General features: G+C 48.5%; 1 protein-coding gene across 1 annotated transcript in view; it reads right to left on the bottom strand.

The window, feature by feature from the left end:
- Positions 1-6078, bottom strand: part of nfatc1 (nuclear factor of activated T cells 1) — a gene marked incomplete at its 5' end in the record, with an annotated part of 50680 nt that extends 44602 nt beyond the window's left edge. Inside the window, 3 exons of the mRNA XM_083645690.1 lie at positions 2689-2848; positions 3278-4358; positions 6060-6078. Coding sequence (XP_083501816.1) covers positions 2689-2848; positions 3278-4358; positions 6060-6078 — 1260 coding nt within the window. The remainder of the gene's footprint in view (positions 1-2688; positions 2849-3277; positions 4359-6059) is intronic.
- Positions 6079-13265: the final 7187 nt, after the last annotated feature.

The raw sequence follows: 13265 nt of genomic DNA, 5'->3' as shown, positions 1-13265 counted from the left end.
CCTCCCTAGTTCATATTATCACCCACAAGAGGAATGCTGAGACTCTGGCTGCTCAAGGCACCAAAGAGGAGTAGAAGAAGAGTGAGGGCAAGTGGGGCAACCTCCCCCATTCCTATCACAGGCCCTCCCAGCTGTGGCGGGGTAAACACACACTACACACACACACACACACACACACACACACACACACACACACACACACACACACACACTACACACACACACACACACACACACAGTCCAGTGTGACCAGGCTGCATCCGGTCACGCTTTCTGGGTCACATGATATTGGCTCATGACACTTTGCTACCAAATCTAAATTTGTCAAACTAGTTTGAGGATCACAAGCATCCAGGGCAAGGATCCAGGGCAAGGATCCAGGGCAAGGGTCCAGGGCAAGGGTGCACGAGGCCAACAGGGAAGACACTGATGCCAAAACAGAAATGTTATGTTATAGAAACGATGCCAGTTGAAAACCAGGTTTTTTGGACTTGTATTCGTCAGCAACGGACACACGACATGAACGCCGAGTCCCGAGCGGAAAAGAGGAGAAGACCTCACAGACTTGATGAGGGGGTATTTCCTCCCCGCCAAAGTACTGCATGAAACCCCGAGCATAACTGCGGCGAGGACTGCACACAGCACTTCAGAGGGGCATACTTGAGTCTGCTGCTGGCGTTAAGGGGCGGGTGTGGTCGGGGCCGGGCAGCGGCCCGATGGCATTGAAAAAGAACAGAAAACAGCCGGGCTGGACGGCTGGACGTGGAGGGAGAGAGAGAGAGAGAGAGAGAGAGAGAGAGAGAGAGAAAAAAGGGTAACCCACACAGAACGAGAGCTTCCAGAATAAACTCTGTCAAGTCTGGGCAGGGTTCGAAGAAGAGACCTCGTCAGCCAGTGTCCATGTGCACCATGTAATCAGGAAGTCACAGAGATCAGGGACGGGGGGGAGGGGGCGTGGCTTGTTTTGAGGCTCCCCTCCAAACATCGCCGTCGGAGGCTGCCAGAAACGTGTGTGGTTTTAGCCGCTGCCGCCTCCGCAGGACGCGGCGTGCGATGATGTCAGCCGTACACACGGGAACTTTCCTAAACAAAGGCAAGTCTGTGCGTTTGGGGTGGAAGCTGGCGGAAAGGGGGTGTGGGTGGGGGTGTGTGTGTGTGTGTGTGGGGGGGGGGGGGGGGGGGCAGGCAAGCTGGGTTTGGGTTTAGAGAGAGAACACACACTCTCTCTATTTCAGCCGAGGCAAACCCAGACACCCTCATTCAAATCGTTAGCACCTTATCACAGAGAAAAACACGCTCGCCGCGCAGATGTGGACTGGAGTCCATGTTGGGACACAGTGGATTGTTCAACGTGTTTCATCCATAGAAAAAGATGGATATTAGCACTGTGATGTCACCCATTGGTTTGAGGACTGTCGCCATCTTGGCTTTTTTTTTGCAGCCAGAAGCAGCTACAGTAGCGTGAGACCAGGGGTTTGGCACAGAGCCGCAGCGGCGCCTGCTATTGGTCCACGATCGCCGAGCTGAGCGATCACTGGACGGGCGACCTGTCAATCAAGCCCCCAAAGCATTATCGTATTATTTTACTCTAAATTGGACCATCATTTGCTAAAGTAACATCCTGTTGTTTTGAAGAAGACTTGATAATAATACCCATACAGTAGGGTCATTTTCCCATTGACTTCTATACAATCTTTTTGCAGCCAGTGGAGTTGCCCCCTGTTGGCCATTAGAAAGAATGCCAGTTTACGGCACTTTTGCATTGGCTTAATTTTTCAGCGGCGGCGGTTGCTCCTTGGAGTGGACACACTTCTGTCCAGAATTATTGTTTTCTTCACCAGACACATTGTGGGGGGAAAAGTTACTACATTGGAACTAGTCTCCTTAATTTAAAAGGGGGAGTTAGCAATGTTAGCATTCCCTATTCAAACCAGTAGGATTGAGTAGCTGCTAACTGCTAATAGCGCGCCTCAATGCTCGTTTCCGATGAGGAAAAGCTAATAATTCTACCAAGCAACTTTAACGAAACATGAACGATAAATGTAACCTTGCCCCTCACTGTGATTAGTGTCTGGTGAATGTGTATTTGTATTGCAATGTATTAGTCTACGTGGAAAGATATTGATTCAACTTGACAGCTGACTTTCTCTGCCTCCTCACAGAGACTTTATTTATTCAGAGACTGAGGTCAGCGCTGTGGGCTAATGGTCGGGGGGGGGGGACCAGTCGTGCTTCTAACCAAAACATATCTGTCCGACTTTTTCTCCTGTCGACGCGACCACCAGAGCTACTGTGGTTGAAGCTCATGACTAAGCGCTCACTGACCACACTACATCACTCGGTAACGTCTAGCAGACGCAATGGAAACGCTTGAGTCACTCTTTGTCTGGGCAGGAACTGACGTGCGAGCCAGTCTGTCTAATAGCATACCTATGGTATTCCATTCAGAAAAGTGACATCCTTGGATCACGTTAATAGCCAGGTCATGAAACGCACACCGCCCACCCCCAAATCTGTTTTAGCACATGGGGTAAAAAGCAGGAGGGAGAGGAACGCGGTGAGGCGACTCAGGCGAGAGGTGATGGCGGTAACGGCATTACCAGACGGTGAGCGAGTGGTCGTAATGGCTGCAACGTGTGTTGGTCTAATCATCATCACAGGAAACCGAGCAGACTTTTAGTAGCAGACCTGCACTACTGGGTGTCCTCCGGCGAGCGCCTTGACCGCTCCCCGGCTCCCCTCCGTCTCGTAGTGGGCGCGGTGGTGCGACTTGGGCTGCACGTCGATCTGCAGCGTGTACGGCCCCGAGCTGGATGGCAGCTGCCAGTCAAGAGCCGGCAGGGACGGACTGCAGAGGGGGGAGACAGAGAGAGAGAGAGAGAGAGAGAGAGAGAGAGAGAGAGGGGGGAGACACATCCGACATGTCAACTTAACGAGGAGGAGGAGGGAGGAGGAGGGCTTATTTTAGAGGCGCTTATCAAGAGGGAATGTGCAGAATGTGAAAACACTGAGATATTATGCCAGAGCTCGTCAGATGTTTGTTTGAAATGAACAAGAAATTAACCAGGAAATTAGGAAGATGCTTCAACTTAATTCCCATAATTGTATATACAGTATGTGTGCATTATGTAAATGAACTGTATATAGAGGAAGAATTAAAAGAAGAGCTACACATTTATGCCCAACCAGATGCGCTTGGGTCAGATCAGAGACTTGTCCGTTTTGTGTCTTGTTATGGTCAGATTTTCAGGCCTGAATTGAAACGATCCCTGCTTACCTGACATATTGCTTTGGCTTGGACCAGGAGTACGGGTGCTGTGGCACATCCAGGAACCCGCCACAGTAGCCCTCCTTCTTCAAGGGCAGCCGGATGGAGGGGTGCCCGTCCTGATCCAGCTCCCCTGGACCCAGCTCGTCGCCGCCTCCCGGCTCCACCTTCAGGCTGTGCTCCAGGCTGGTTTTACGGGCCTTCAGGGGGATGCCCTCCCCCAGTTCGGCCACTCCGTCTGTGGTCAAGGCGTTGATGGCGGCCAGGATCGCCGAGTTGGTGTACTGGTTGGTGTTGGGCAGCCAGGACTCCTCCGTGACGCTCAGGCGGGGCGAGGTGTGCGGGGACAGGGTGTGCGGGGACAGCCCGGGGGAGTGGTTGGGCGAGTACGGGAAGTGCTTGTGGGACGCGGCCCTGCCGTTGAAACTGTATTTCCTCTTGGCGCCGCACGGCGAGTTGGACCTGGAGCCGTGCTGCTGCTGGCCGATCCAGGTGTCGTCGGTCACGCTGGCGCGCGGGGAGGTGGAGGGCGAGTGTCGCGGGGAGCCGCCCCCCTGGGCGCAGCTGGCCTCGCCCCCAGGCAGGGTCAGGGTGGAGCCCTTGGGGGACACGCAGGGCGACTGCCAGGGCGAGTTCTGGGGCGAGGAGTTGTCGTAGTTGTAGGAGAAGCCCGACTCGTAGGAGGAGGCGTCGGAGTGGCAGCTGCGGGACGAGACGCTGCTGGCCGGACTCAGGCAGCTGGGGTCGCGGTAGCCGTCGGCGCTGGGGAGGGTCAGCGTCACGATGGAGTTGACGCGCTTGGCGACGGGGAGGCTGCTCTCCTCCACCTCGTCCTCCTCGGGAAACTGCCCGTAGGCCGTGATCTCGATGCGCGGGCTCTCCAGGGCCGGGGCTCCGTTGGGGCGGACGCCCCCCGGCGACGAGTAGTAACCGCTCGTCCTCATGTCGTCCCGGGCGTCGTAGCTGTGCGGCTGGCTGACAGAGACGGATATAATGGGGCCGGAATGGAGGCTGTGGTGGTACTGGGATGGAAGACAAGGGTTGCCCAGTGGGAGGGACAGACTGACATTCGGGGTGTAGCCGTACGCATCTGGAAGGCAAACGGATTGAGTTTGTTAGCATGATAATCAAACACACATTGACTGGCTCCCTTATAGAGCGGCACACTGTATAGCTGCCAAGTGGAGTCTTGTGAGAGCTGCAGCAGACGTGTTGCCTATAATGGCAACAGAACAGCGTGCCCACTGCCTACTGGATCTGGCCTCGGCTACTCACTGAGGCACTGAAGTCATGCAAAGTTTTCTCTTTCAAACACAGCAAACTCACACTGTCGGCCACACAGAGGCCATATACCATCTCCGAATGGTACAACTCGTACAAAGGACGTTAGGTGACGGACACAAATAAAAAGCCAAAAATAACTTTAATTTTAAAAACACGTTCTAAAAATAACCCAAAGGCCAGATCGGAGAGACCAGGTGTTCTTTCCATTCCCCCGTGCCAGATTTATGCCACATAATGTACATGCTTGCTGCAGCCCATAAAGCGCAACACTATGAAAACACACATTGATGCTTTTGTTGGCCAGTTTCGTTTTCCAACAGCCTTCAAAAATAAACACAGGCGGAGACGGGGACACGATTAGTTGATTTGCTTGTTGTAAAGGTGCGCGGGCACAGGCGCTGTGGCCCCGACTGGAGACCTTCATGGGCCCGGTGCCAACAGCACCCCCGCTGGGTCTGACTCAGGCCATGTGAAACTCTGTGTCTCGCCCACAAGATGTGTGGCGAAGGAGGCTGAGGTCACAGCCAGGAGCAGCCGAGGAGGAGGAGGAGGACCATGGGAACGGGACTTGTGGTCGTCGTCAGGGTGCACGGGACGGCCCTGAGCTAATCTGACCACACTAGTGAAGCAGCACTGATATTGATGAGGGGCTGCTGCTGCTGCTCCAGGCAGACAGAGGCAGCAGTCGCACGGCACACACAGTCACCACCGCAGCTCCTGCTGTCTGCTCTCAATTAAAGAGAATTAGGGGCCCCGACCATATAAAGACTATGACATCAGTGCAGCACGCACCAAATGACTCCTTGTAATAAAAGAAAAATCAAGCTTACTTTTTAACTTTGCGGTGTGTGTGACACAGTAGCACTGAAATGTCTGCTTTCTATAATTAGATTGAGCAGGCTGCTGATGTGGGTTCGCTGGAGGCTGCTGCTGCCACACTAAACAGGTAAAGGGGCGCACTCCATGAAATGACTGGGGCTCAATATTGGTCTGTGAATCATTCAAAAATACCCAATTAGCCACAATGCCAGTGAATCATTAACATCGATTCAAAAAACCTGTCTATTTTAAGAACCGTTTTAGACTCATGACACACTAACAGCAGGACCACGCCCACCCCTTGCCCAAAATCAGCAGGGAGGGGCAGCGGCAGCACACACACACACACACACACACACACACACGCACACACAGCTACACTACCGCTGCTTTAATAACAACAACGGACTGATATACTTTCACATCAGCTGACGTTCCTAATTGCGATGCACTGAGGCTGAACACAGGCTTTCAAAAGCACGGAAAGTGTAGCTCAGAGTCAGAGGCTAATTCAATGTAACATCACAGTTCGATGTATCCCATCCGTGTGCGAAGTGACTAAACACTAATGAGAAGTTTTCTAATCCTGTTAACTGGCTCTTAAGTGCGCCACGCAAATGTGGACCGTTATGAGAGAGAGAATGAACTACGATGGTTAAAGTACAACAATGAATGAAGTCAAACTCACCCTCTTCAGCAGATTTCATCTTCTTCTTACAGCCGAGACCAACGTCTGAAATCAAACTTTGAGTACAGCAGCAGATGGGCAAAGTCCTTTATCCATATATCGGAGTTTATATATTCCCCAGCTGTTGCTTAAGATCCCCTCTCACTGTAGAAGCGCAGGCGAACGACGAGAATACAAAATAAAGTATAATCATAAAAAACGCGCATTAAAAACAGCCGTTTCTATTTCAAATAGTGAGGAAAAATGGCATCAAAATGGGGAAAGCCTATACGCGCGATGAAAACATCAAAACGTGTGGACTAAAGATGATGACTGAGATGCACACGTATGCTTTTTTCAGATGCCCATTTCTGTCCGTGCGCTGAAATGAGTGATTTGGTGGAGAAGGGGATCCTGGCTGCTCCAGGTCTCTGACGCACTGCTCCGCTCCGGCCGGGCGGCGCACACACAGGCTTCTGCGCTTTTAAACCCGGGGATCACCTCTGCGCACGGCGCGCCGCCCCCCGAGCACTGACGCATCTCCATCCGACCACCAGATGGGCCTAATAAATGGAGATCCTCTCTCTCTCTCTCACACTGGGCTCTCCAGCGGCAAAAGAGACCAATTAGCGAGGCTGGCTGTGGAGCCTGAAGGCTCCGAGATGAGTGTAGCAAAGCCTCGCCACGCCACTGGAGAATCAAAGGCAGGCTTCACTAGTGTTTGGAAAAACATCCCATAGCTACGCTGCATGCAACTTAGAGCTGCCAGCTGCTGTCACAGAGTTTCAAGCTGGATCGTGACAGCCTCCTGTCCTGTCCTGACTATAGACAGTTGTTAGGCTAGACTATTATTTATATATCCCAATATAGGCTATATACTGTATAGCCTATATGATGTAATTATAATATATTGTAGCCTATTATTGTAAATGGGTTATATGTTGTAGTATTATGGGAAATAATACTACAATGTGTAGTGATAATGTGTAGCGTATGTATACACATTATAATAATAATATTGTAGTAGTAGTAGGTTAATATTTATGTGATTACATTATAATATTATATGAATATTAAAGGAACACTCCGCCCATTTTCAACCAGCTTTGTATCATTAGAACATCAGTAGTATATCAGAAAACTGTAAACGGTTTTGAAGTCTGTCATTTAATTTGACAGTTATTGAGTGTTAAAGTGTGGACCAGTGTACTGGTCCACACTAAGTGTACTGGTCCACACTAACTCAAATTAATAACTCATTAACTAGTGTGGACATCACTGGTCCACACTTTAACACTCAATAACTGTCAAATTAAATGACAGACTTCAAAACAGTTTACAGTTTTCTGATATACTACTGATGTTCTAATGATAAAAAGCTGGTTGAAAATGGGCGGAGTGTTCCTTTAAGCATACAGATCTAATGGGTAGGACATAAGTATTCACTTACTCTTTTTCGGACATGAAATATTTATTTATGTTGATTGAGAATTTGCTGTATAGGTTTGCTGTTAATTGAATTGACCATTCTTGTTTGTATTTCTTTCTTGCCTGTTTCTTCTTTTTGTGCATGTTCGAAATCAAGCAAATCAAATGTGATACACAGCAGAACAACTTGTTGAAATTAAACGGACACCACACACTTTGATAGAGAAGTGTTACAACAAAGGCCTGTAACTCAAACCCCCTGCGCCTCCTTTGAGCCACAACTCAAGTGCATAATCTGCTGTTTCCAGCCACTCTATCTGTCTGCTCTGCTCTGCGCTCCCTCTGGCATCACGTCCACAGACCGAGGAGCGCTCTGCTGCATGATGAGTGTGCTGTGCTGCTGGAAGATGCCGCACATGGAATCTCCTAAATCAAGATATACGAGCGGACTAATCAGCGGCAGCATTTTACACTAAACTGTTGCCATTTTCACCCTGATGGAGACATTCATCAACTGCTTACCACAGATGGCTGCTCAGCTAAACGCGCTCTCATGTTGCAGCAGCAGACCCAGCGACAGGTGAGCTGCATGGTGCCCTGAAACGTGTCAGAACATACAGCTCAATATGGGTGCTGCTGGCTGCTTCCTGAAACATATGAAAGGAGAACTTCCTTCACATCTTGTATGGGACGTCCCGTGGGTTTTTGAACTCATTGCAAAGGCAAATAATCACTTTTCCACTTCCTTTTGACAGACTGCACGTCTGCGGGGTGCACAACACATAATTATCCATACTTGCATAGAAGGACTATATAAAAGTTAAGTCCTATACCCAGTCATTTGACACGGTGAACTGAGAATCTTCAGAGACTTTTCCATATGCCACTCTGTGGTTGGTGTGTACTTATTCAGCTTCAGTCCCAGGCAGGCTTGTTGCTATCTTTGGCAGGTCTGGACATTTCAGCAGCTGGCAGCCGGCCTGTGGTTTCTGTGATGACAATAGTCACATGATGGCACCCTGAGAGCGTGCCCTTCCCTGGAGGTGGGAAGCTACACTACAGCACTATGTCATGTTATCAGCTGGTCCTGGGCAGTGAAGCTACACTACAGCACTATGACATGTTATCAGCTGGTCCTGGGCAGTGAAGCTACACTACAGCACTATGTCATGTTATCAGCTGGTCCTGGGCAGTGAAGCTACACTACAGCACTATGTCATGTTATCAGCTGGTCCTGGGCAGTGAAGCTACACTACAGCACTATGCCATGTTATCAGCTGGCCCTTAAAAGATCGATACTTGGTGTCCATGTAGCGATAACATTTGTCGCTTCAAAATATCGCGATACTATGCTCTATCGATTTCCCCCCTCAACCCTGTGTCCAACCGCATGATTATCTTCTCTCTGTAGTAGGTCATTTCTCTTCTCTTTGTGTTTCTGTGACTTTTCAGCACCATGCGGGCTCCAGAGAAGCTGCTTTAGAAATTCACTCTTAACCCACATTTGTCTGCATTGAGCAACAAGCAGCATGGCATGCATACCCCACATCATCCAAAGCAACATTTCCTCCTCACCCATTGGGATCTCATTGCAATACAGCAGAGGAGGAACCCAGGGAGTGACGCCACTTGTGAAATCCTAGCTGTGTGTTTCATCATGGTTGACGTGGCGTGGCGTGGCGGCTCCCCGCTATATTTAAAGAACCCCACTCGTTGCTTTGACCTCATGGAAATCTCTCACCCAGAGGCTAGGGGCCTAATGCAGGCAAAGCGGGTGGAGTATAGGGAGGTGTGTGTGTGTGTGGGTGTGTGTGTGTGTGTGGGTGTGTGTGTGTGTGTGTGTGTGTGTGTGTGTGTGTGTGTGGGGGGGGGGGGGGATCACTGCTCCCAAGCTATGTCGAACTGAAACATGTGCTCCAGTAAACACTCCCCCCCCCTCCGTCTGCAGTTAATAAATAGCTGCGCTGTTGCTGATTGACGCGCGGACCCGTCTACGTCAGGAGGCGGCGTTGGGGCTCGTAGTTTTTCCACCCGGGCCTGTTGCTGGTTAGTGGACACCTTGGCAACAGGCCGCTTACAGACCGGATGGTTCCGGAGGCGCAGCTATACGAGAGGAGCACATGATGATAATGAGAAACAACGCCAAAGTCCCGTGTTGACAATGTAGACCGGAGTCTCTCTGTGACATCAAAGACGCTGCTTTTCACTGACACACAATATACTCATGTGATTCAATATGAAGACTGACGCTTACAGTGATACAGAGGGCAACTTTTGGGCAACTGATGGGTAGTCTCGCTGGCCAGCCTCCTCTCCCTTCCGTCCGAGGAGTCTGGCGCCGCAGGTCTCCATAACTGGGATAAACCCTCCCCTGCTCTACTCTGCTCTCCCATTGGAGCGACTGTTTCGGTGGCAGCCGGATGTCCGCTCCCCCGGCTTATTACAAACTCTGTCATTGGCTCCGACCATGTCAATCAGAGCGGCTTCCGCTCCCTCCTCCCTGTGTGTCGCTGTAAATAGTGCCCTAACAACGCTAACTAGCTAGCAAGCTAACGGCAGAAACCTAGCTAGCTCGTTGCTACACGCTGAAAACGGCAAATTGGATTGTTGGAAACTATTTTCCAAGGGCACTGCCGCTAAGCGCCGCCCATCGCAATCCCACTATGGAGACCTGCGGCGCCAGACTCCTCGGACGGAAGGGAGAGGAGGCTGGCCAGCGAGACTAACTGATGGGCAACAGTCCCTCACGAATATCTGTACAGACCCACGTGGATTGCTTGTTGGTGCGAGTGTTGCCCATCTCAATTGCCTGGGTGTATCGCTCCCTTTAAAATAAGACATTTAAGATTGTTTATCCAGTTGAAAATTCAAAAAAATAAATCATGTCACATTTCAAACTATTGTAGGTTCAAACTGTCTTTAGAGTAAATGCACCTCAATCAAATATGTAAGGAACACTTTCATGTTCAGGGTAAGATCAGGCCCCTAGCCAGGGTTTGAGAAATACCGAGGTCATTTTTGCGCGGCGTGGGGGGCCCAGGGGGGGCAGTGCCCCCTCGGTTAGAAAATGTTGTCCATTTTAAAGTAAAATGCTTCAATCTGGTGCACTTTGAGAGCAAAATTAAGAGGCTAGATCTATAAAGAACTATAGACATCATGTTAGATTAATATCCTCTTTATTGTGCTGTTGCTTTAAAATGATACAAAAAATAAATGTCTCCCCATATAATATAATTTATATTCTGCATTCAGGTCACATGGCAGAATACTGCTCAATTAAATACAATGGCCCATCTACACAAACATCACTTACAGGGGAGTTTACCCAGACTTACCCATTCACTTCAATAGAACTGTCCCCAAAGTCTAGCCCCAATATAGCCCCAATGCAAAATTTGAACATTGTGGTGAGTTATGTCTCTTCCTTCAGTGGTTCTCAAATGGGGGTCCGTGGCACTTTGCCAGGGGGTCCGTGAAAAGTTTTCAGGTAAAAAAAAAAAAAAAAAAAAAAAAGTTTTTTTTTTTAATATATAAAAAAAATGCTACATGTTACTTATTCCTTCTCAAACTACTTCCTACATGGTGCTAGTCTATCGAAATATCTTGGCTGTCATTGATTGTGTTGCATAGTGGTTTTCTGTACTGTTGACAAATTGTGATATTGTAAGTCGCAAAACAAAAGCGTCTGCTAAATGACGTAATATAAATGTAATGTAATAAAAAAAAAAAAAAATTTTTTTTTTGCAAAATCTTCATAGTTCAACGAAAATAGTTTATGCTTTAAATCTAAAATGGTTCATGGATTACATTCTAATAACAAACCTATCAAATTAAAAGTCAAGCACGGTACCGTGGAAACAATTAAGCTTAGCCCAAAATCACAAATCAGAATGAGGGGGTCCCCGGTATATTTTCTATCTTGTAAGGGGTCCTTGGCTGAAAAACATTTGAGAACCTCTGTCTATAGCACACAGAGAGGAAGCAAATTGTTGCATTTCTGATCAATGTCATATATCTTGTTATTTATGAGGGCTTTAAAACTCGATCTGGGGCCGGGGCTATTTTTTTTATTTTTTGTTGTTGAAAATACCGAGGTCATGACCTCGGTGTCCTCAAGGGTAGCTACGGGCCTGGGTAAGATCATTCCTTAAAGGTGTGAAGGTGTCTGGCCTTCAAACTTTCATTCCCAAGGGAGTCTCCCTATTTTTAACCCTTTCTCCTGCTGTGCTCCCGATTGGTAACTTCTGTTCATCTCCAGATTTCAATCAAATGGCTGCAGCGAGCTCAGTGTTCAATCCAGAGTGAAGCATCTGCCTATCAGATACAGATACAGATACTTTTATTGCCACGCAACCAGGTTGGTGGTATTTAGTTTCAGTACATGATGATATAGCTCTGGCAAAACATGGAAACAGGACATTGATACATTTAGACAATTAACCAGTTACACCTTTCCCACTTCCAACAATAAATACATAAATACAGGATACAAGACCAACAGACGTAAAGTTAGGGTGAGGGGGGAGGGGGGAGAGGGAGAGGGGTGCTGAGGGAGTTCAGAGTCCGTATGGCTGTGGGAAAGAAACTGTTTTTGAAGCGGGTAGTTTTGGTGGGAATTGATCTGTATCGTCTTTTTGAGGGGAGGGGCTGGAACAGGGGGTGGGCTGGGTGGGAGGGGTCCTTAATGATCTTACAGGCACGGGTGATGGTTCGGGAGGTGTATATGGTATATAGGTCACATGAAACTATAGGTGACCTAAGGCGTCCATTGGTACCAACCATGTCATGCTAAGTAAATAACGCTCCAAATCTTGGCCATGGAAAAACTATTTATTGGCCATGGAAAAACTATTTCCAAAGGGGTCCCTTGACCTCTCATGTCAAGATGTCTGAATGAAAATAGGTTCTATGGAAACCCCACGAGTCTCTTCTTGCCCTTACATCTGATAGCACGAGCATTCATGACAGAACAATGGAGCATAATAACATAAGAACATAACAAGAACTTTTGCGGTATTTCTTTCCTGCACTCATGAATGGGCAAGAATTGATCATCATTTTTGCAGAATCAATCATAAAGTGTCGGGTCAACTTGTTTCTGGGAAACACGTGAATACATTTTTGATCCTGTGTCTCACTTTGTTGCTTGTTGCTAGGAGCGCTGGTGCGTGTATGTTGCTCACAATGTTGCCTGGTGCATCACCAGCGAGGCCGGGGGTTGGGGGAGGGGCTCTCCGGGGGTTGGGGGAGGGGCTTCCCTGTCATAAAAGCCTTCTTGTCCGTCACACAGCATCCGGGCTGCTGCCAAGCTGTGTGAGTAGCCTGCCTGCTATGACGTGGTTTGGCCACAGCAAGGTGGAAAAGACCTCGGCTCGCTTTTCTTTCCACACTTCTCACCCCCAAAAATCCAGTGCCTGGTTTTATTTGTCTGAACAAAAACACGATGGAACATTGGACCGTGTTTGCAGGTTCTTCAAAAAACAGAGAAAGAACCCATCCCAATGTTGGCTTTCCCACTCTGCTGAATCACCTGTTTGTTTTGGAAAAATGAATTTGAAGGAAACTGGGGGGAAAAAATAGAAAAGATACTGTACTTCTTTGTGTTTGTGAGCCTGCTCACATCATACAGAGAAGACTGTCTCCATATGCGCACTCACCGCTGTTTTATAATGTGTTTCTTCACGTTGCGTCATCAAAGCTTTATAAATAGCCATCACAATTAAAGTTCAGACTGTCACAAACTGGCTTAAAGGAGCATAACGTAACCTGTGAGTTTTATCGACCTCTATTTATAGTACT

This window comes from Poromitra crassiceps (genome assembly GCF_964638095.1).
Source record: "Poromitra crassiceps genome assembly, chromosome: 11".
Classification (NCBI taxonomy): Eukaryota; Metazoa; Chordata; class Actinopteri; order Beryciformes; family Melamphaidae; genus Poromitra; species Poromitra crassiceps.
The sequence above is the reverse complement of the archived record's forward strand: the minus strand, read 5'-3'. Positions and strand labels throughout refer to the sequence as shown.